The sequence below is a fragment of the Balaenoptera acutorostrata genome, chromosome X, assembly GCF_949987535.1.
Source record: "Balaenoptera acutorostrata chromosome X, mBalAcu1.1, whole genome shotgun sequence".
Taxonomy (NCBI): Eukaryota; Metazoa; Chordata; class Mammalia; order Artiodactyla; family Balaenopteridae; genus Balaenoptera; species Balaenoptera acutorostrata.
The window spans coordinates 57,933,352-57,958,863 of NC_080085.1; the positions used below are offsets into that span (position 1 = coordinate 57,933,352).

Here is a 25,512-nt window from a genome sequence, read left to right on the forward strand (position 1 = left end):
GTCAAGGATTACTCTTCCTTGACACTAGGAAGAGGCAATGGGTATATGTAGAAAATACAGGGCAAATAAGTCAGGAGAGAGGCAAATATTCAATAAAATATTTGCTTGGTTTTATAGTGGTTCAGTAGAAAGCATATGGTAGCCTGGATTGAAACTGGGCTATATTCTTTGGTCTCAATAGGCACTCTGTATCTCATGTTTCCTCATAAATTGAGGGTAACCTTCTGTACCCTCCCTACTTTGAAGAAAGGCTCAGCAAGATAATGAATATGAAAATGATTTTGAAGTAATAAAGCAAATGTGCAAAGAACATTGTGGGCAGAAAACCTGAGTTTTAGTTCCATCACTGTCATTGACGCATTGTTTAACCTTGGTCAAGTCCACTCTGCTTTCTGGATCTCGATTTCCTCACCTGTAAAATAAGAGTGTTGGACTAGATGATCTCTGCAGAGGTCCTTGCCTCTTCTGATATTCAAGGAGTTTATTATTTAATAATAATAGATAAGATCTGCATAATGCTTTATTCTTTATGTTATTTTTACATCTATTATCTTAAGTGAGAATAGCACTGAACTGCTAGGCTGGGGATAGGGAGACATGGATTCTTGTTGCTACTTTGACATTGACTCATGGTATGACCTTAAGCAAGTTTTTTCCATTCTCTGAGTCTAAGTTTCTTAATCTGTGAAATAGGAGATACTGAGGGTTGGACTAAGTCACGTAGGTCTCTAAACTTTTCCACAAAGCCCTGGGGAGTCCTATAGAGTTTCTCTAAGGTGTACCACAGTGATAAAGCTGCAGAGAAGGGGAGAAAAAGAGAGGTCTAGCAGAAGTTCTAAGTTTCATATGCCTGCTTCAGGCACATTAAGTTTAATTTTCATCTGTTACATTACATGAGGCCTCTATGTAATGTTTCATTAGTAAAAAAGGTTCACCACAAAAGAATAAAATAACTTGAATGGATATTCTCTAAAGCCTTAAGTTTTAAAAGTGGGATTCAATAAAATATGTTGTTTGATAACACCATTGTTGTTTTTTGAATAAAATAGTATATTGTGAATATCCTTCCAAGTTAAAAAATAAGACACTGACTGCACAGTGTTCCTTTGCATGAATATAGAATAATTTATTTAATTATTCTCTTAATGTTGGACATTTAAATTTTTCCAATGCAGTCGTCCCTTGGTATCTGCTGGGGATTGGTTCCAGAAGCCCTGGTGGATGCCAAAATATGTGGATGCTCAAGTCCCTTATATAAAATGGCGTAGTCCACCTGAAACTGTAAAACTCTTAGAAGAAAACAAAGGCAGTACACTCTTTGATATCAGTCCTAGCAATCCTTTTTTGGATCTGTCTCCTCAGGCAAAAGCAACAAAAGCAAAAATAAACAAATGGGACTACATCAAACTAAAATACTTATGCATAGTGAAGGAAACCATCGACAAAACAAAAAGGCAACCTACAGAATGGGAGAAGATATTTACAAATGATATTTCAGATAAGGGGTTGATGTCCAAAATATAAAAAGAACTCACACAAGCCAACATCACAGAAAAAAAAAACCCCGAACAACCCAAAAAATGAGCAGAGGACCTGAATAGACATTTTTCCGAAGAACACATACAGATGGCCAACAGGCACATGAAAAGGTGCTCAACATCACTAATTATCAGAGAAATGCAGATCACTAATTATCAGAGAAATGCAAATCAAAACCACAGTGAGATATCACCTCACACCTGTTAGAATGACTATCATCAAAAAGACAACAATGGGTAAGAGAGTGTCATGGACATATATACACTACCAAATGTAAAATAGATAACTAGTGGGAAGCAGCCGCATAGCACAGGGAGATCAGTTCGGTGCTTTGTGACCACCTAGAGGGGTGGGATGGGGAGGGTGGGAGGGAGGGAGATGCAAAAGGGAAGAGAAATGGGAATATATTGTATATGTATAACTGATTCACTTTGTTATAAAGCAGAAGCTAACACACCATTGTAAGGCAATTATACTTCAATAAAGATGTTTAAAAAAAAAACAAAAAAACAAAAACAAAAAGAGAAAAAAAAAAGACAACAATGGAATATTACTCGACCATAAATAGAAATGAAATTGAGTTATTTGTAGTGAGGTGGATGGACCTAGAGTCTGTCATACAGAGTGAAGTAAGTCAGAAAGAGAAAAACAAATACCGTATGCTAACACATGTATATGGAAGGTAAAAAAAAAACGGTACTGATGAACCTAGTGGCAGCACAGGAATAAAGACATAGACATAGAGAATGGACTTGAGGACACGGAGGGGAGGGGGAAGCTGGCGCGAAGTGAGAGTAGCATTGACATATATACACTACCAAATGTAAAATAGTTAGCTAGTGGGAAGCAGCAGCATAGCACAGGGAGATCAGCTCTGTGCTTTGTGACCACCTAGAGGGGCGGAATAAGGAGGGTGGGAGGGAGGATCAAGAGGGAGGGGATATGGGGATATATGTATGCATATGCCTGAAACACTTTGTTGTACAACAGAAACTAACACAGTACTGTGAAGGAACTATACTCCAATAAAGATCTACTAAAATAAAAACAAAAAACAAGTGTTGGAGAGGATGTGGAGAAAAGGGAACCCTCATGCACTATTGGTGGGATTGTAAATTGGTGCAGCCATTATGGAAAACAGTATGGGTGGTCCTCAAAAAATTAAAAATAGAACTACCATATGATCCAGCAGTTCCACTTCTGGGTATTTATCTGAAGAAAATGAAAACACTAATTCAAAAAGATTATATGTATCCCTATGTTCATTGCAGCATCATTTACAATAGCCAAGATATGGAAGCAACCTAAGCGTCCATCAATAGAAGAATGGATAAAGAAGATGTGGTGTATATATACTGTGGGTATTATACTAAGTGAATTAAGTGAGACAGAGAAAGGTAAATACCATATGATTTCACTTATATGTGGATTTTTAAAAACAAATGAAAAAACAAAACAGACTCATAAATTCAGAGAGCAAACTGGTAGTCACCAGAGGCGAGGAGGTTGAGGGGTTGGGAGAAATAGGTGAAGGGGATTAAGAGATAAAAGCTTCCAATTATAAAATAAGTCACAGGGCTCTGATGCACAGCAGAGGGAATATAATCAATAATATTGTAATAACTTTGTATGATGACAGATGGTTACTAGGCTTATCATGGTGATTAAATCCTAAAGTATATAAACGTCAAATCACTATGTTGTACAACTGAAACTAATATAATTCTGTATGTCACTATAGTGCAATGAAAAAGAGAACATAACTATGAATAACAAACAAATAAATAAATAATAAAAATAAACTGGCATAATAGAATGAATACAGTTGAAATTTCGATCCATGGTTGGTTGAATCCACGGATGTGAAACACATGACTACGAAGGGCTGACTGCATTCCCTGTTTAAATAATGCTACATTGAACTACTTTTTTGTGCTTAACTTATTATCTTCTTATAAAACATTCCAAAAGTGGAATTACTGGTTGAAATTTATGTGAATTTAATTTTTTTAGGTATATGGCAAAATTGCTCTCTAAAAAGTTTACACACCCACTAACAATACCTTTTCACCAGTAATTAGTATTAAATTTTTACCAGTCTTCCTTGTGAAAATGATATCTTATTTAAACTGTATTTCTATAATTATTAATAAAATTGAAATTGCACAATTTTCATATGCTTACTGATCTTTTGTGGTTCTTCTTTTAATTGCCTGTTCATGTCTGTTGCCCATCTTTCTGTTGTATTGTTCATCTTTATATGTCAAGGAAATTGATCACTGCTTTTACATACTTGATACTGATATGTATTTTTTAGTTCATGATTGTCTTTAAATTGTATTATTATGTTTGTTTCACATAAGAAAGTTTAAATTTTTTCCAGTCGAGTCTGTCAGAATTTTCCCTTATGTATTCTTTATTGCCATGTTTTAAAAATCCCTTTTGGACATTCAAAAATTAAAAAATGTTCACCTACAATATTTCAATATCTAACAATATTTCAATAATTCCTTTTTGTTTTTGTTTTTTTTTTATTGACATATTTAATCCATCTGGAATTTATTTTGGTTTCAACTAGTAATTTAACTTTATTATCTTTTCCAAATGAATAACAAGTTGTTCTGACACCATTTAATGAATAAATCATCCTTTCTTTACTGATTTAGAATGACATATTACATGTGCAGAGTCTGTTTTTGGCTTTTCTGGTCTCTTGCACTGATAGATCTATGCTGAGTCAATACCAAACTGTTGTAATCATTATGGCGTTATAATACTTTAAATGTCTAGTAGGAAAAGTCTCATTACTCTTCTTTTTCAAAAATATCTTGGCAATATCACACATTTTATTCCTTTAGATAAACTTTGGGATAATGTTGCCAAAATTTTGTTTGGGTTGGTTTAAATTTATAGATTTCACTGGGGGAAAACCTGGCATCCTTTCAGTATTGCATCTTCCCATCCAGGAACACTGTACATCTTTCCATTTAATTCCGGTCTTCTTTTACATACCTCAATAAAGGTGTTTTGTTTTGTTTTGTTTGTTTTTAGTTTTGTTTATATAGGCCCTGCACTAACACTCTATTTATGAAGTATGAGAAGTCCTACTTCTTTAATCTTCTCTATAGGTGCATAATAAAGATGATGACTTGACCCTCTTCTCATTTGCATGATGTGGTGCCACAGATGGTGGGTAACTCCCCTACTTTACCCCCTCTGCTCCAAATAGGATTTTTCACAATGAACAAATTGAAAGAAGCCTAATAAGACGTTGACCTCAGCTCATACTGCATGGCAGCACCAACGGGGCTGACAGAAAACAATAGAAATGGGGAGTCTCTGGAGAAAATATCTGAAGGCTGTCCTGTGACCTTTGTTTCTGCTGGAGCTTTGAATCAGACTTAAGGTTTATGATGGAAGAATAGGACCCATGAAGAAAAATGCAGAACACTATCAGGCAGTCAAGAATTTCAGAGCCAGCTGGCATGCAGAGGACCTCATATCAGCTCATTATGTGACCTTTCACAGGAATAAAGGGTTTGAGCTGTTCTAATAAGAGAGCTATCAACTAAATGTGCGATCTGTTTGTAGTTCTACAGTTTGGACTTACCTCCTTCAGCATGTGAGAGGGGTTTTTATATTTTGCCAGAGTTTTCACAATGACATTTTTTGTGACACTGATTATAGGTTGTTGATAAAATTTTGCTGTTGGAGGTCAACAGTGTCAAAGAGCCAGGTGTAATGTTTGTAGAATCTGAGGAGGAGAAGATGGATTGTAGTTTGTGATCTCTATGTTAATTATTCAGTCACCTTGGCTACAGCATGGGAACAGAGGACCTTCTAGGACCATCTTGGAGCAGGCCCAGATCCCATTTACACAGTTCTTTTGTCAACTGAGAAGGCCATACACTTACTAGACAATCAACAAAGATACTTAACATCCTCAGAGTGCTCAGTCTTGAGACTACACCCACCCACAACATGTCTCCATTGGATGCATTTGCTAGATCTTGTGCTGGCTCTACCAGTTTCCTGTGATTTGGGGCATGTCATTTCAATACCTTGAGGCCATTTTCATAACTGAGGAGTCAAGCACTACTTTGGGACATTTTATTAGAAGGCTTTTAAAGTCCTTTACAGATCAAAGATTATCTATTTTTAATAATACATAATTATTATGTATTATTACCAATGGGTCAAAGCTACAAGGAGACAGACACTGAGTTTCCTGGAAGTAAGAGCCTCATAACAGAGTCCAGAAATGAAGTGGGCTGCAATTCAAGAAAAGGTGGGGCAGGGATGCTATAGAGGGGATTCAAGCTTTTTATGGAGAAGTAGGGGTGGTGTGACCAGTGTTTAAAATTCTTTCCAGTATGTAAGATGCATAGCCTTATGGACTATGATATGGAACAAATAAACTGTGTGATGCCATGCAGGTCAATTTCATTTTAATGAGCATCAGTTTCTTCAGCTGTATAATGGGGTATATAGTAATCCCTGTTATACTTAATTTGTACAAGATTCTTATTAACTTTTGTAAGCTAATCAAATGGGATGGATTTTTATTTTACATTATTATGTTTTATATTAGGTTTTAGTTTATTATTACTTTATGTTATTATATGTTATTTATAATACATAAATAAATAGGTATTATATAGTAGAGTGTAAATGTAACCTTTATATGCACTGGGAAACCAAAAATTCATGTGACTCCCTTTAATGGCATATTCACTTTATTGCAGTAGTCTGGAACCACACCCACAATATCTCTGAGGTCTGCCTGTAGTCTTGAGGATTGCAGCAGCACTGATACTGTGGGGGTGTCCCAGGTCTAGAATACCCACAGCACTGGAAATGAACCCACTGGAATTGGGTACAGGGCCTGCCTTCTAGGAGTTGACACCCAAATGCTATATGGCAATCATCAAAGCACCATCCGTTCTGTGCACATATTACAGTCCTCAGTTTGCAGCAGAAAGAAGCTGTTAGCAAATTATGTGTTCTATTTATACAAATAAAATCCTGCAGTATGGTAGAAAGGGTATTGGCCTAGAGGCCTTAGTTTTTTCATTGTTGAGTGAAAGTGATGACAGTACCTACCTCAAAGCATTGCCAAGGCGATTTATTTAAATAGCATATGTAAACCCCCTCACACAGACTTTGTTCATAGTAAGTGTCTATTAAATGGCAGTTTTTCTTCCTTAATGTGACTCCAATTCAGTGTTCTTCAGGCAAGTCACCTCCCCAGAACTCATCTTTGGAATGAAAGTGTTTTCCTGGGGTGATTTTTAACAGTTCCTTCAAGCCCAGTATTTCAGAGTCCTTTGATAAAGGGAAGAGAAAGAGGGAGGGAGGGAAGGAAAAAGAAAAGGGGAGAGGAAGGAAAAGAAAATTTTGCTAACCTGGTTACAGTGAATCTCCTACAAAAAATAACCTACCACAATAGATGTGACTGTTATGTAAATTTTAGACTGAGTGAAGAGAGAGGAAAGCTGAGCTATAGCTAAATTTGTGGGCTTTTTCCCTGATATCAAATAGCAATTGTTCTTCAATTTTTATTCCTTTTCCCTACCACAAACATTCTTACTCTGCCAAAAGAAGCCTCCTTAAAATCTCAGTCTATCCCATAAAGTAAAGCACAGAAGTAAATGAGAGAAAAAATACCAAGGACTTGGAGAAAGAAAGGGGTGCGATGAAGGGATGCACAGGCTCAGGCTGGGGGGCAGGGCCACAAGTGTAAGTTCTGCATGCTTCAGAGCAGCAGGGTATGTACCGCTGTCTATTTCTGCTGGTGACCCTATGTACCTCTGGATCTCTCTGTTCCACTTGAGTATTCATTCAGTCAGTGTTTATTGAAGGCCTACTGTGTGCCAGGCCTGTGCGAGGAGCAAGGAGACAAAGTATTGAGTGAAATATGTGTTTCTGAGTGGACCTCCACGTTTTTCTTTGAGCAGCTATAATCCTAAGGATTTCTGAGTCTGAGAATGTGTGTGGTGTGTTTGTGTGTGTATATTTCTGTGTATCTCTCACAACTTCACATGTGCATGGCAGTGATTGTTTTTCTTCTGCTAGCTTCAGAGGACTTCCTTTCATTTGCTGTGTTCACTTTGCAAAGAGTGGGCTTTATCTGTTTGATTTTTATAACCTGCATGATTGAGGGTATGATCACTAATATTTTTAAAACAATTAAAAACCACATGGAGTGCTCTTTTATAGAAGGCTTAATTGTATTATGAAAAATAAGCATGTTATTAGCTCAAGTATGATCCTATGATGATTACAGAAGTCAGGAGGAGGGAACATTGCCTGAGCCCAAGTCTCTGCTATGCCATGCTAAAGGAGTGACAACTTCCACCATATTTTCCCATGGACATTATTGACTTTTAGTAAAGAGCATCTTATTTAAAAAGCCAGTATGTAATCCTAATAAAGGAGGTATCAGCAGGACCTGAATTGTTCATCCCTTTGAAAAACACCTATGTAAACCAAACAATATAGCATTGAATTAAACCATCCTGGTTTAATAGTTAGAGTCTTTGTGATCAAATCGTATGGGACCATTCTCTATCCACTTCTCTCATTGGGCAGGGTATATCTTCACACCTTTTCTGCCTAGAAATACTTTCCAAAGAGACTCTGGCAACACATTAACAGGACTGTCTACTCTTATATTTGTTCTCCCAGGAAAACAGAAGTACCTGTGTGCCAGCAGAAATGATTGCACCATCGATAAATTTCGAAGGAAAAATTGTCCATCTTGTCGCCTCCGGAAATGCTATGAAGCAGGGATGACTCTGGGAGGTACAATATTTTTCTTCCTCTTTCTCCTTCTTCCTTTCCCTCCCTCATTCTCTTATTCTCTCTTTAAACCAGATTTTCCTCTTTGATGCTTCCATGGAGGCCAGCCATGCTCTAGATACAGGCTGACCCCTTCATATCCAATGTGGCCATCAGCCAGCTGGTGCTTTTCTTTATCTTTAACCATGCCACACCGCACTGTGGGGCTCAGCATAGGAGCAGGAGGTGTGAAGCAGGGATCAGGACCCATCAGAGGGTGAGTGAGTGTGGACTTGACTATGAAGCATTCCCCAGGGGACATAATGGTATTGACCTTATGCTGTTAAAAGGTGGCTAGGATGAGAGAACTAAGGAATCCAGAACAGTCACAGGTGCAGGATGACCCAGGCACAGGCTGGCCCTGAACACCCAGGAATATCCCTCAGTTAGCTGCTGCCTGTGTTGTGGAGCTGGCCACCTGGAATGAGAAGCTGCTTTTCTTTGGAGCCTATGACTAGGCTGCCAAGCAGAGCCAATTTCCTATCTCACATCTCCCAGGGATGAGCAGGCCTTTTAATCATTTCCTTTTGTTTGCAAATCTATTGACCGTTTCCAAAAGCATTTTTTTTTAATAGCAGAGTAACTTGACAGAACGAAGATACAGCTGTTTCAAGGGTAATCCCCCATCATAATGCTCTCTGTCCTTTATTCTATGTCTACCATGATTGTTGTCACCATTACAGAAAGGTTTGGCTAACACTTACATTTTCCCCTTCAAATTCCTCATTTCTTCATGTTTATATCTACTCAGTGCCAGGGTCCTCTCTACTGCCTGCTGCTTCCAAAAACATTCACCTTTCATGAGAAAAGCTAGTTTATTAGTCTACTTTGATTTGGAAATTTGAAGAAAGGCAAACCTGTTTCTGAACACCTGAAACTGTAGCCTCATACCTGATTACTTATTATCAGCCTGGAAAACCCAAGTGCCTATAATTCTGCCCTCTCCCCTCCCTTTCTCAAGGCTGATTTCGAGTACTTGTTTATCATTGGCTTTCTGCAAGGTGCTTAATACCTTGTCTGCCTATGTGCATATTTATAGAAACCAACATAGTTGTTTTCTAACCATGTGTGGGTCTTCATGTGGGTAACTGTGTCCTCCCCTCCTCACAGGCTAGTGATACTCTTTAAACAGACCAAAGTACTAAAAATGAATTGACGCAGATTCAGCTTGAGACAGCATCTCAAGTAGTGTCTAGTACTCCTAGACATCGCAGGCAGATGCTCTGCGAGTGGTTTTCCAGGCAACCACATCAAATGAGATTCAAATAATATGAGAAAAGTCAACTTTGTTCTTCTTTGCTTGGCTTACTACAGAAAAATCCTGTAATTGTGGTCTACAGTGGGGAGGAAGAAACAGGACTGGGTGTGGAAGGAGAGTGCAGAAGGATAGCCAGGAAAGTTGACAAAGGGGTTGACAAGATGAAGTGTTCTCCATATAAATGTTGTCACAACATTCATGGTGGGGGGTCACCCCATGGTGAGGGTTCTGATACTTTCGACTCTCAATTGTTTAGCCCTCTGTGAATTATATATAAGATATGGGGGCTCCCAGGTAGACAACCCCTTAGTTTTCCATCTGCTGATATGAATTGCAAGCCCGCTTTGACACAGGTAAAGTTTAATGGTAACAAAATTCCTCATAACATTTGGGCCCAAATCGTAAAATTAGTTTCATGTATCAGCTAACATCCTCTGTTATAAAGCAGACTGTGACATGATTACAGTGAATCTCTTTTGAAAAGAAGTTTGTGTATAACAATTTCACTATTCCATATAGCAGTCTGACATAAATCTGTAAATTAATTTCTTGAAGAGAGTGGTAAAGTAAGTTTTCAGATTGATTTATTAAAGTGTTCAAATTTGAATGGGCTTGGTCAATACAATGAAAAGAAGTTGAGAAGTGCTGTGGCTGGCTTTTGTTTCAGTTCCCTTTTTACATTTACTGGGTGTCTGCTATGTACAAGGTACCATGCTAGGCAATAGAACTTCAGGCAGGCAAACTTCAAGAAGTGTCCACAAAATACAAGGATTCTTGATGTCCTGTAAATGATCTTGCCTTTGGAGTCAGGCAGACCTAGGTTAAAGGCCCAGCTCCATTATTCATTGTGCCCCTTCTAAGCTTCAATTTCTTCATCTGTAATTTAGACATACCATTCTTACAGAGCTATGATGGGGTCAGATGACATGATGAATGTGAACATGCTTGGTAAATGACAAAGTGCTAGACAAATGTGAGGACCGATTATAATAGTAAGGTCACTGGTAATTTAGCTGGTAAGGCTGTACACAGCACTTCCCAGTTGGCTTTAACCCTGAGTTACTTAGCATGCCCTATAATATGTAATAGCTCCAACAGGCAAAACATCACCAGAAATCATCTCAAAACAAAAGTACCATCAAGATCCTACTTGGAAGCCGATTCTAGTAATTAAGAGAATCATATATTATGATATATATGATATATTGTATCATATATTATGTTCAAGTACTACGTCAGTAAAAACCCAAATGTTTACCCTCTTAGACACCATTGTTTGAGAAACAAACCTTTCCATTTTGCTAAACTTATCTTCACATTCCTTGCTTCCCTGCTGCAAACCTTTCCCAAGTTTATTGTTAACTTGCAAATTCAGTGTATACTATACCTTTACTCAAACAATTGAAAAAAGAAAGCAAGCATCAGTACAGTGATCCTTCTGAATACTTTAGTAATAGACATCCTTTTTCACAAGATATGGGTTTAGCATCAACATTTTGATCACCTTGAAGGAGATTTTGGATAATTTTGTTTTATTTTTCCCATTACTCAATTCAAAATTGTATAATATCTTCCAAAATGGCAACTAAGAATGTAGCTTTGGTCAAGTCCCTTCTCCCATCTGAGGCTCATTTTTCTCATCATAAAAATGAGGTAGTGGGCTTCACCAAGGATTTTTTAGGCACTACCATTTTGTGATTCCATTTCTAAAGTCACAGAGAAAGGATTGTAGATGTATCAGCCCTTTTTTGGATTGTCTATTCACTGTTCCAGAGGTATAGATTAGTCTAGACTTGAGTGCATTGACTTGCATAGTAATTTTAGCTACCTCAAGTCACACCTAAATAAGATATATCATGTGTCTAGACTGTATGGATAGGTTTTTGATGGAGTAGAGGGCAGAAGGACTGTCTTTGTATCTTAGAGAAGCTGGCACTCTGCAGCTGATGGCTGCTTGGTCTTGATGCCTCAAGGTCTCTAATTTGGCTTTCTCTTTGGTGTTCCCTCTATGTTTGGTGATGGAATCTCCTCAGCTCAGAGATACTTAAAACACATACCCTTTTCCTTTTTGCTTCTAGGCCTATCTACCTGTTGATTCTTGTTATCTTAGCAGCTCTTGGTGTTTCTGAAAGGATCCTGGAGGTGTTTGGATTCTCAGAGTGGTTTCCTTAAAGCCTACCTCCAGGCTCTCAACTGCCCATCTACAACAAGGATAGGCCTTTCTTTGAACATGGTTCATTTCTGGCTGCTTTTGAAAAACCACATGTTGCTAATTGCTTCAATAATCTAACCTCCTTGCCTACTTTTTGTTTAAGAAAATTTTAAAAAATATAAATGTCCAAAGAAGCACCTTCTCCCTGATGAATTAACTGCTGCTTTTTCACAGTTCATAATTAGAATAAATACACAGCCATTTCTTACTTTTCTCTGCACTTCTCAAGGATATACTCACAGTTTCCAAGATGGAATAAGAAAGAAAGAATTACCTTTACCAGCCATATTCTTCCCTGACCCTTCCTTCCTTCTCATTTTCTCTCCTATTCCTCCCTAAACATTATTTCTTTCTGTGTTATGCAACTTTTGAGTTCTCAACCTTTAATAAATGGCTTTGGCCCCTGCCTACTCCCTCCTCTCCTTAACCATGGAAGATGGTAGGCCTTTTAGGAATTTCAGGTAACAGCCAAACCCCAGAAGAGGAGAAGAAACATGGAGCCCAAGAGCATGTGAGAATCTGAGGTGTGCAGCATTTTTTTCAGAGGTTACTCTAGCACATTTGAGAAGTCTCGTTCTTACTAGGAGGCTGAACTCCACATCTGAGACTCAAAACTGTTAACAGATCTGCAAGTTTTAACAACCTCTATGATTCTCTAGTTGAGAGGATGGCCTGGTCTGATATTGCCATGGACACTATGAACATCCTTGTCATTTCCAGTGTTGAAGAGAGCCTTGACGTCAGCTCTTTCATCATTCCCCATGCTCACGAGCAGCCCACCATTGTTACTTCTGGATCACATGCCCTGGATGCAAGAGAGTGATTCTAATGCTGAAATACTATTTCATGGCTTGGTTCTTCAGCGGACAAGTTTCACAACATTTATTCATCCATCAAACTATCCATTCATCTTTCCAACCAGCCAACTAGCTAGCCCTTTCATCTTTCCATCCATTCACTCATCTATTTATTGATTTAACAAATATTCGTTGAGTGCCAACTATGTGCCAGTTTCTGTGGTAGGCATTTTGGGGGAACATAGATGAATGAGATACAATCCCTGCCTTCAGAAAGTTAAACAATGGGAGACAGACTGTGATAACTAATACACCTTAACTTTAAAGGCTAAATAGGAATTGAAGAAGCTGCGAAGAAGTTTAGTGAGGTAGAGGGAAAGGACATTCAAGGCAAAGGGCACAGTTTGAATAAAGGCAGAAAGATATTTAAAAAATTTATTGAGGTTTTGAGGAATAGCACAAGTAGTTTAATATGGCTAGATCTGGAGAAAGGGGGAAGGCAAGCTGAAACCACACTGAAAATGTACTTGGTTATTATGCTAAAAGGTTTGAACTTCAGGCAGTTGAAGAGCTATGACACGGAATAGACATGTTCACATACCATTTTGTTTATTTGCGTGTTTGTTTTTTAAGAGGATTAGCAACGGCACGAATGTTGTATAGATGAGGGCTTAAATTTTATAAAAAGAGATAGTATGCTAGGTAGAGAGAGAGAAAGAAATTCCTAGCATCAATTTCGTTAAACACCTAGGATTATAGCCTTGGTTCCCGGGGTGAGTTGCCTCTGTTTGGATTGATACCTGTAAGTACTGACCATGTGCATAAGTCCTTCCCTTATACAAGTCTGCTGCCTTGATCTAGGCCAGTGCTTCTCAGTATGGGTTCTGAGAAAAATAGTTCTGTGACATGATACATGAAAAATTATTTTTATGGTTAAATAAGTTAGGAAAACTTGCATATTATGGTCTTGATCAGGAAGATTTACAGTGCATGTTAGCATATCACAGACCTTGTCAAGTATTGCAATAAAGTAAACTGAGGAACTTGGTAATTCAGGATTCCCAAATTTAACTCAAGCACAGAAACCTGTTTTCACATAACACCTGTTAATATCCTATAAAACCACTGTTTTCTGGAATGTACTTTGGAAAACTTGGTTATAGATAAATACTCTATCCTATAAGCAGACAATACCCCTAGCCCAGGTCATCCATTTTATAGATGTGTATACCTGCATGTATATTGCTCACCAGGAGAATCAATTAAGAAGGACTTCACGACCAAGAATAGACCCTCTTCACCACATCTCAAGTGTATCGCCAGAGGCTACTAAAACCACTAAAGTAAACCATGTTGGGTCTGTAGTATTATTGTCATACACAAAGGATAGGATATAATTCAGGCCCAAGTTATCTAATGGCCACAGGTACATATTCCTGACCCAAGGAGCATGCCAGATACATAATTTCTGAGAAATATAATGACCTCTAGCATCATGCAAAGTGATCACTAAATATTTTGGCTATCTAGACATTCTACCCTAAAGTTTAACAGTCCTTTTGTGTACTCTCTGACTAACATTCCAACATCCACCCAGAACCTCATCATGGTGCTACCACATACCCTCATTGCTCATATAGGAGGCTTAGAAATCACAGATTTGAAGAATTTGGGTCCCACTGCCCAACCAATGATTGAATCCCCTCTAAACCCTGTTCAGCAAGCAGCAGAGTATCATAAAGAATCAACAATGTGGAACTCAGTTAATGGAATTTCCTCCCTTCTATTTGGACTCTGTAGATTAGAGCCCAGAATGTCTCTAGGTTGGAGATGTAAGCAGTAAGTCTGAATTCTAAGAAGTGCTACTCCCCACACAAATTTCTTAGATACTTGAGTACTCCTACAGATCAGCATAACTGAGGCATGCACAGAGGAGCAGAATTGCCCTATAAATTTTGACACCAACCTGTGCAACATGTGGCTCAGCACTTACAGTTTCTGGTTTTGTTTTGTTTTGTTTTTTCTTTTGGTTTTGTGCTTTAAGAGGTCCTGTGTATAGTGGAAATAGCATGGTGGACTAGTATACATACAGGCCTTGTTTCTAGTCCTGGCTCTGGCACTTACTATCTTGATGACCTTGGATAAATCATTAGATCACTCTGAGCCTCAGTTTCCCCGACTCAGTTTTCCAACTACACTATGGGAATAATAAAATTTTCCTTACAGAATGGTGGTAAATTTGTAAAGAAACTGGTACATAGTAGGCACACAATAAATATCACTGTACCTCCTTTTTTGGATGAAAATTGGTCTGTGTGCTCCCAGTCACTAATGGAGCCTGTTCTCTGTGCTATAGGAGTGTGGATTATGGTACTGGTTCCTTGGTTCTCTGGTCTCTGAATTTCCCCTGAATTAACCCTTGCAATCTGTCCTCCAGGGTCAATATTGCCATCCTCCAATTGGTTACATACATATTTGGTGACATATTGGAGAGGAAAAGGTATACTTCTCTCTAATTGTAGTTCTCAAATGAACTTGTATATGGAGAGATGAGAGACCATATCTCTTTATTCCTCCAAACCAAATTATCTGGTACAGCACATATATGCTGTAGTCTGTCTCTGAATATTTGTTTTTAGAGAACTATGGTAGGGGTAAATAATTTTCTCTGATCATCAAAATTGATGATACCACATATCTGGTTCTTGAATAAGTATCTAACTTATAAAATTTCCACTTAAAATCCTTGAGTTTTTAAAGTGTAATAGCAGCAGAAAGATTTTATTGTTGTTTACTTTCACTGTGAGTGCTCCAGATTCCCTCAGGTGCTTTTGAGAGAGTAAAATGATGTCACAGGCAATGTTTTTTGAAGGTAGTATGCAGAAAGCTAAGAGTACACAGCCCACAATAGGTCATATATACAGAGGCAAGTATTTTCCAAATATAAAAATTCAGAAAAAAAGTTTCATATGAACTGATAACATAACAGTTTGTATGAAAACATTTTACTTTTGATTTAAGAAGAGTGCCACTTGTAGTTACAAATTGGAGAATGTATTCCTTAAGATCAACAAAAGTGTTTAGAATATTTTCTTATTATCCTGAACTTATACATAGACAACTTACCTGAGAAAGATGCTTTTTTAGAGACTTTTGTACATCCTTTGGGATCACGTTTGTATGAAGTAGAACTAAGGGGGAAATACACAGCCACCCAGAAACCAGTAGAGCCTTCAAATTATCTATTATTGATGATATTTCCATGACAACAGATATGTAAGAAGTAAACTGCAAATGGCATCACTACTCTAGATCACCTCTTTTGGAATCAAGTTCCATTCTCTTCAGTCCATTTAATTCTTGCTACACTTTTTAGGTCTCTTAACCCAGGCATAGAAATGTATTTCTTTCTCCTGTTTAATACCCCATTGGACCAGTGGTTCTGTGGCTGAAGTGAAAATTGATTGTTGAGGGACATTTCAGACTTCTAGCAGTCAGCACTTAAAACAATGTAAGCACCAATCCTGAAGAAATCACCTGCAGAAAACTTGGACTGACATTTGGAACTAAAAAGAAAATCTGGATCTTGACCAAGACAAAAGGTCACCAGCCTGGGCCTGCACAGTGTGGTGTATCATGCTGGCCACAATGAAACTGGAAGAGACTGAGGACTCTCACCAGGGTGGAAAATGAGGCATGGAAGCTTTGATTAGTGAGCTGTTAGGCACACAGACATTAATTTCGAAGCATTCCCATCTCCAAGCTGAGTAATAATGTTTGTAATATTATGGGATTGTTTGGCAGCTGCAAGAAATTCAGAAAACTGAATAAGGAGTCTTTGTTGGCCTGTGAGTGGCTATAATGAGACCTTTAAATTTCACCTCCCTTCCCTTCCTCCACGTCCTCTCTACCCAACCACCACCACCACTTAATTCTTGCCTGCTACGTAGCAAGAGGCACATAACAAACACATATATAAGCTCTTTAGTATATTCGTCAATAAAGCAGAAAAGAAAGGGGAAAAAAACCACAAAACTCCAAGTAAAGAATTTCCCATTTCCCAGTCTCACTTCTGTCTTACAGGTAGGTAGGAAATGAGACAAGGAAACCCCCAGTCCAAAATGGCAGGCACTCATTCTCCCCAACTTTGCATGCTGCCTCCTATGTCAGAGGACCTGACTCAAGTATCTGATTATGGGGCCTGCTAGGTGCTAGCCCATCTTTAAGTTGCTACGTTCACCAGTGTCGCTGTTTCATATTAGAAAAAATCCAGGTTGGATACTGCAAGCATCTCAAAATGACCAGACACTGAAGAAAGGCTGACCTGCCTCATTCAAACTGAGGGTTCTAGAGAGCTCTAGTGGATAGCCAGAAACACCTGGAATCTGAAGCTTAGGGGCTTAAGCCTTTGCTCCTCAATAGATACTTTAATGTTGGGACTGGGGACTACTCTCTTAGTTGATGACTCCTCCCGGTGGGACTGATGGTGTTTCCCTACCTCACAGGGATATTGTGAGGACTAAATAATAGAGTTACAAATTCATGTAGTCATGAGCATCATGATTGTTGTTTTCTATAATATGACTTGGCATTAACAGAGTGCCCTTTGATTGTTTTTGATTGTATATGATAGCATCAGGCACTGACTCAAGTGGATGCAATGAAGCTCTGGCTAAGTGACTTGCTTTCCACAGTGTGCTGCTGCTGGGAAGAAGCTTTGCTAATAGGACTCAAAGTGCTACCTTGAACAAGAAGCCACTGTACCTATCTGAGGCTCCTGTGGCATTTTCACTTGGTTATTAGGCAATTCATGAGTTTCCTCTTACCTCCATTTTGCTGGACCACTGCCAAGGAACTAGATCTTAACCTCAGGCTCCATCATTGAGCTGAAGGTAGTAGCTGATCCACAGAAGTTCAGTAAACAAAGGCCAGATTTCTGATTTTCCTGGAGAAACACCCCCAAGAAGCCAGCCTGCCTCTCTCTTCAAACAGACCAGGAGACTACAGTCAGACATTTCTTTTCTCCCTATTCCCAAAGTTAATGTGACTCTGCTTTTAGGAACACACACACACACACTTGAACTTTTCATAAAGCAGGAGGAAGGCAAAATCTAAGAACCAGTGCCTACTCTCTTGTTTTCTATTAAAGTTAAGATGATGGAGGAAAGTAGATAAGACTTTACCTCTTCTAGCTTTAGTGCCCCACACTGTTCACTCACACCATACAATTGCTTCTCCAGCAAATATGAAGCCTTGTTTTTCTCCCAAGCCAGCCTCAAAATTTGCATTAATGTAAGAGGAGAGGTCCTTAGAGTTTGTAATATCTTGCTATGCTCTGTCTCTGCCTCAGAGCCTCCATATTGAAACTAGTTTCCTTCTGGTGGATGTGCAGTCTTTGAGGCCAGGGGCAGACAGGTATGAGGGTCAGAAGCACTCTTCCAGCCTTGCCTGGGACCTGCATTTTCCACCCTCTTCCTTCTCCTCTCTCCACCTACACGCACACACACACACACACACACACAGACACTTCTTTCTCCTTCCCCTGACTCAGCAACATTCTGGAGAAAAGCCAAGGAAGGACTTCAAGGAGGGAAGGGAGTTTCCCCCTCCTTGGGGCAGAATTTTAATCTCCAGGCCAACAAGAGGTTCCCTAATGTGGATTGAAAGGTTAATGTGGTTTATTTTTTAACTGCTTTCTATTTGTTTGAGTGTTGCATATTTCTGCTAGTGAATTTTCCTTTAATAAAGCCGTTAATACACCAATGGTATTTTCTTATTTACAACAGACTGACAGGACTAATGCTGTTAACATTGGGCCTTTCTTTCTTTTTCGTTTTTCTTTCTTTTTTTTTTTTTTTTTTTCTCTCGTTTGCTTTCCAGGTCATGCTGACCTGTTCGGCTTGGACTGTTTCACATTTGTTTTTAATGTCAGTTTAAATGTAATTGTAAAAGCATGTATGCTCTAAATTCATGTAGTTACTTTTTCCAGTGGAAAAGCCTCATATGCGAAACAATTTCCAGGCTCTGCAATTTCACATGAGCAGGTTTTTGGTAATGACCTTGTGCCCCTCACCCAGGATGGCATCTGGACAGTGAACCTCTTTCTTCTGGCTCAGTAGTCAGAGAGAGGAGACTTGGAAATAGTTTCTGCCAGGTCCTGTGCTTTGGCAAGCATATGCAGCATTGCATATCATTCTATTATTAATTACGTTTACTCCTCCATGAACTAAAAACCATTAGACTAAATAGTCCAACATAAACCTTGAAAGATAAAATTCAATATTCTTTTCCCTGGCTATTCCTTTGACTCAGAATTGGGACTGGGAGGGGAATGGGGGCATGGGAGGAAGGACCAAGAAACCTTCTTGCCTGAGAGAATTTGGCCAACACTTATTTGTGTACACTTACACTTGGATGCACCCCTACTAATCTCTCACTCCATGACTGCCAAGAACTGGCTCTGTTCCCTGTCTCTTATCCTTGTCCTAATTCTTCCCCACTCATTTCCAGCTGACCCTTCCCCCCACTAACATGCTACCCTACCTGATAAAATTGAAAGAGTACTACCATAGGAGTCAGGATACCTGGTTCTAGTTCCTGCTTTGCAACTATCTAGCTGTGTGACCTTGGGCAAGACTTAGCTCTGGCCTTCAGTCTGCTCATCTTTATAATAGGGATTTGTTTCAATGGGAAAGGAAGAAATAGACAAGATCTGGGGCTTTCAAACATTTTCTTGGCAATAGAATCTTTTCTTCAAACAAAATCTGATGCAGAGTCCCAAATGAAGATACGGAATAGAGCACTGCTTTGAAAGAAGGAGGGTTTATTGGAGCCACGTGCTCAGGCCTACTTTGCCTCCTCTCAGGGCCCTTTAAAATCCTTGGGGCTCCACTACTGTACCAGATTGATGTCTGGGGAAACTTTTAATTTGATTCTCTCTCCTAATTGATTTAAATCCCTGTGGAAACTCTATATGTTTCTTTTTTTTTTTCTTTTGCAACATCTTCATTGGAGTATAATTGCTTTACAATGTTGTGTTAGTTTCTGCTGTATAACAAAGTGAATCAGCTCTATGTATACATATATCCCCATATCCCCTCCCTCTTGTGTCTCTCTCTCACCCTCCCTATCCTAGCCCTCTAGGTGGTCACAAAGCACCGAGCTGATCTCCCTGTTTCATCAGTTAGCTTTTTCAGAGAGAAATTCAGCTGCTTGAGATAAAGGGAATGACGTGGAGCAATGTGGGGTTTAGCAACTAGCAAGAAAGAGTAAAAGGCATCATGTATTGACTTACAGAATTTACAGAATTTGCTAAGCACCTTACATGTATTATCTTAGGTAAAGTTACAACAACTCTGTGAGGTAGATCCTATAATTATCTTAGGATTCTTAAACCTGTCAGTTTGACCCTCAACCTTTGGCTTGAGACCAGTTGACCAAGATGGAAGACAATATTTCTTATAGGTTGCCACCCTAAGCAGTTTTTCAGAATGTTTTCTAGCTAGAGATTCATTATTGGAAAATGTCATAGCCTGCCCATTGATATACACCTTTACAGAATTCAGAGTACTTTCATTGATATCATCTCACTTTCTCCAAATAACAGTCCTATGAAGTAGTCAGGTCAGATGAGAAAACTGAGGTGTAGGAGAAATCAAGGGATATGTTCAAGGTCAGACATCCCATAAGAAAGTGAATACCACCACCAACAATAAAAAGCCCTTTCTTGTGAATAACATTTTAGAACTTTGATGTCATCATTGCATTCTGCCTCCTTAAGTACAACGAAATTTTTCACCCTGCTACGGTCTTGGAGGGTTCTTCTGGTGGTGTAGAATCTTCCCTCTACTCTCAGACACCACCACAGTGTCTATATCCCTCTTTAACAACCTTATTAGTTAGGTGCTAATGTTATCCCCAATTTATAGATGAGGAAATTGAGGTACAGAGAGGCTAAGTCTTGCCCACAGTCACACAACTAGTGAGTAATACAGCCAGGCTTAACACTGAGACAGTCTGACTCCAGACTATTTGCTGTTAACTACTACCCTTTGTACATATATCAAGAAACTAAGAACAAAAGAAGGAAAAGATGTTCTGGAGATCATACAGTGAGCTCCCCTGGATCTTAATCCAGTGTTCCTCTTAATATCTAAACCTAAAGTTGTACAGTGAGATCCCCTGACTCTAATCCTAGTGGATGGAAAGATGGTTGGCATGATTTAAGCCAGAGGCTACAAATTGGTTTTCCGCAGGCCAAAACTGACTTGCAGAATTGTTTGTCCAGCACAAACAGACTTAGACTGCCCCTAGGCAGGGCATCAATCACTTTCCCTGTCCCCAGCCCACCCCATTTATGTTCACTAGGCTGTTTTAGATCATCTGCGTATCTGCCTGACTAGTGAAGATATTCAAGTTCATGACCCATACATTTAAGCATTATAATATATAAGCACCTGCACACACACACATAATTTCAGACATTCACATAAGTACAGCCTAGTCTGGTTTCACAAAGAATCTGAAGCTCTGCACCAAATGTACCTTTGTGTTTATTTAGCATTTAGAATTACACTTAAGACCTGAATTCAGTTTTATAGGCAGTTATATGCTAAAGAAACTCAGTTACTTTTTTTCATCTCATAATGTGTCACTCTTCCCTTCCCTTCTCTGCCATATCTGGTTCTCTGTTAATCCTGCTGTCCCTTCTTCCCCATGTCCGAGTTTGGTCTCCCGTAATCCAGTCACTCTCTACTCTTTAGGAATGGATGGAGAGTGAAGAAAATCATTTTGGAGGGCTCACTATGTGCCAGGCATTCTCTCTCATTTAGTTCTCATAAGTGTCCTAGGAAGCAGGAAGCGGCTCCCCCATTTTACAAAGGCAGAAACAGAATCTCAGAGAAGCTAGGCAATGGGCTCAAAGTTACTAAGCTAGTAATGGACGGAGCTGGGTTTGAATCCAAGATCTTCTGATTCCAAAGCCTATTATCTTGTCTATACCACAATTTTGTAAGGAAAGTGTATTAGTTTTCCACTGCTGCATAACAAATTACCTCAAATTTAGTACCCATTTATCAGCTCACAGTTCTGTAAGTCAGAAGTCTGACACAGCATGACTGGATTCTCAGCTCAGTGTCTCACAAGGATGAAATAAAACCATTGGTCAGGGGCTTCGTTCTAATCTGGAGCTCACAGTCCTCTTCCAAGCTCATGTGATTATGGCAGGATTCAGTTCCTTGCAGTTGTAGGATTAAGGTTTCTGTTTCCTTTCTGGCTGTCTGACAGAGGCTGCTCTTAGCTCCCAGAGCCTGCCCTCATTCCTTGCCATGTGTACCCCCTCCACTTTCAAAGCCTGCAACAGAGAATCTTCCTTATATTGAATCCCCCTGATTTCATGAATACCCTTCCAGAAGAGTCCAGTCCCTTTTAAGTCTTATCTGATTAGGTCAGGCCCATCAAGTATAACGACCCTCAAAATTCAACTGACTTGTGACCTTAATTACATCTACCTAATCCTTTTACAACAGCACCTATATTGGTGTTTGACTAAATAACTGGAAGAAGGTATGTGTACACCAGGGGTTGGGAATATTGGTGGCCATCAAATATACCTACCACAGGAAATCATTCTTTTATGCTTCAAATTCCATGGTGAGATTCAAGGAGGAGAAACATCCTTGACCTTGGGGAGAGGAACTTGAATTTTCTAAGACTTTGTAAACTTTACCGCACCTTGCCTGTCCCCTGCCCAAGGATGAGAAAACCTCTGTCTTGAGGTAGCAAGGAATAAGGCTGGAATAGTGCCTAGTGGTCATAGTGGCTATAGAAGCTACAGATTAATCACATCTACTTCTCCTGAGGGATGTACCATTGAACCTGATTGGAAAAATCTTTCTCTGTTGCTGTAGAGACAGCCCTCATAGGGGTCTAATGCCACTATGCTGAATAGTCAGTTCCCACATAGGGTCCAGGCAGCAGGATCCAGGCATGTTTTCAAGGGCTCTATTCCCTTAAAGATTGGGTACAGACAAGGATGTGCCTTGACAATGTCCCTTTCTTGTCACTGCTTTGACCTACGATTGAAAGACAGTGATGAGATGCAAAGTAACTCACACACCATTAGAACTATCAACCTTTACTGTCCCCTTTATCCTGGCTTCATCACTCAATTTGAGCAAACCAATGGGTCTCTGTGGTAACACAGGAGCCTGACAAGCCTGAACCTCACATGAAAGAGTTAGATATGACTCTGGGGCTCAGGTGCAGGAGACAGGAGGGGTGTGGGGGCGGCCTTCATGGATGAAAACAAGGCCTTGGGCATTGAGTAACAGCTGAGACTAGCAAGCCTCATTGTCCAGCATTCCAAGTCGTCTAGCAACATGCTGGCCTCTGCTGCACAGAGAGAACAGAGGATCCCCCGGCAGAATGAATGGAATCTGATTTCAATTATGTTCAGTACAGTCACCCTCTTCAGGCAGAGAGGCCAGAACACCTGGTGCAGCTTGGTCCACCGTGGCCGCAGGGACAGCAGGTTACCCAGGTCCTGGAGGCAAGTGGGAATGCAGATTCTCTTTCTCAAGCAGATGCCATATAGGTCTAGAGGAGGAAGATATGAAAATACCAGCCAAGTTTTCATTAGCACTACGCAGAGAAGGGGAATTATTTTAGGTTGATGGATTTTCCCCACAGTCTCTGCACATATTGATCTTGCTTGTAATGAGTTTGCTTAGGTCCACGAGTCATCAGCCCACTGAGATCTGAGTCATTGGTGGGAGAGTCAAGGTGACAGAGCATACCTCGCTGATTGCACCAGCACCAATTCTTCTCTGTGTCCTTCCACCTTTTTGAAAAACCCATGGATTCTTCTATATACAACTCATTTGGATTCATTTTTTAATCAATAGCATGAGTAGGGCATGACAAATGGGACAGCTGCCCCAGAGAACAGTCTAGATTCACAATAGTATTCCATAGAACTTTGTGAGATGAAGGATATGCTCTGTAACTGTACTGTCCATTGTAGCAGCCATAAGCCACATGTGCCTTTTGAGCACTTGAACTGTGGCTAGTGAGACTAAAGAATTATATCTTTAATTTTATTTAATTTTAATTAATTTAAATTTAAGTAGCCACATGCGTCTAGTGGCTCTTGTGTTGGGCAGTGCAAATCTAGAAGGAGTTCAGAGAGGCAGGTACTGAGATAGAGTAGAAATGACTTACTTACTCAAAAAGAGAGCTGGTATGGTACAGGGAACTCTGGATTAGGAATAAGAGCCTGGTTCTAGTCTCTTCTCAGCCAGTAGGTGACCACACTCACTCTGGCCTCAGGCTCTCCATCCTTGACTTGAAATGTTGGATTAACAACAGAAGTCCTGAAATAATGGCTAAGGCCTGAATTCAACTTTGGGATACAGATGAGTTTTAGGAAAAATCTAAAATATTATATGAACGCCTTCTAGGAGTATGTGTATGTGTGTGTGTTATGTGCACATGCATTGCAGGGGCAGGAAGGTGGTAAAGCATTCACTTCAGTTCACCAGAGTTCCCACCATTCTCCTATAAACACACACACACAGACATACACACACACTGTATTACTTGTGTAGACGATGAAGGTATATTAATTCTGTGAACCCCCTGGATGTGATGAGTTCTAATGACCCTTCCTATTTTGTCATGCTATGAATCTCTAAGCCACTATAGTTCTCCAAACCTATTTCTACTTTGGGCAAATGACTAGAGGAGTCTCATAGCTTCTGCCTTTTCCTTTCCGTATTTGACACTAGTTACTGAAGTTTAGAGTCACGGGTGAGGGTGGAAGGCAGGGAGGATATAACCCTAGCCCTACTCCTCAACTCTATTAGGCTAGAAGTAGGGTTTAGGGCTTCAGACTCCTTGTGGATGCAGTATGATATAGTAGAAAGAGCATTGGCTTTATAGTCAGACTAAGTTAAGATATTTAGGTTCTGTTTCTTGATAGCTGTGTTACCTCAGTTTACTCACTTGCAAAACAGAGATAGGAAATATTCCTCACCTCCTAAGATCATTGTGGAATTAAGTGATATAATATGCTTATGAAGTGAAGTATATAGAAGGCTCAGAAAAAATAATTAACCTTATATCTCTTAGTTCCCTCAGGCATAAGGGTAATTATATCTCTGTCTTCTCCCAGGCTGAAAGGGGGACTACATGGCCTGGCAACTTCTGAGCCCAAGGTCAGAAAGTACCAGTGATGGGGAAGAGAATGTCTACCTCTAGAACCTATACCAGGGGAGCAGATCCAGAAGGCACTTTCAGTCTGTGGAGCTGCCTACATGAGCCCATGTCAGCAATGGGTTCCCCAGATGACAAAAAATTTTAGGGGCCAGGCCAGTAGCTCTGGGACAAGATGAGCTTAGCCCTGCCCATACCTCCAGCTTGTGCCCTTGATGGGAGGTGGGAGTTGACAGTGGGTGTGCATATCTCCTATTACTGACTGTGCCCAAACTTTGCAGAAAAGATTGTTGGACAAGGTCATCTTGAACTCTGTGTTGATTTTCCAGGCTTCCTTGTTATTTTACCCTGAGTTCTTCTCTGGGCTCTTCTTGCACCACCAAACCCTCTATTTTCTCCTCCTCTACCCCAGTTGTTGATCCAAACATGTGATTCATTCTTTCATTGATTTACTGAGTTGTACTACGATTGGAGTTTGCATTGCAAGACTTATTTTTCTAATTAGAGCTGAAAGTCAGTTCCAGATAAGTATTTTTTTTTGCAGGAGCCAGAAACAGATCAGCAACAGGTTTTGTTGTATTTATCCATTAAAATTGAGCAATCAGCTTCTCTCTTTGTTTTATACCATTTAAATTTTATTATTATTATTATTT

The 25,512-nt window shown here is 39.6% G+C and overlaps 1 protein-coding gene across 3 annotated transcripts in view; it reads left to right on the top strand.

The window, feature by feature from the left end:
- Positions 1 to 25,512, top strand: part of AR (androgen receptor) — a 181,496-nt gene that overhangs the window by 135,235 nt on the left and 20,749 nt on the right. The window contains exons 3-4 of one of the 3 annotated variants that reach the window (XM_057539093.1): positions 8,227 to 8,343; positions 11,748 to 11,809. In XM_057539093.1, coding sequence (XP_057395076.1) covers positions 8,227 to 8,343; positions 11,748 to 11,809 — 179 coding nt within the window. Of the gene's footprint in view, positions 1 to 8,173; positions 8,344 to 11,747; positions 11,810 to 25,512 lie in introns of those variants that run through there. The other 2 variants (XM_057539092.1, XM_057539094.1) reach the window with 2 other exon arrangements.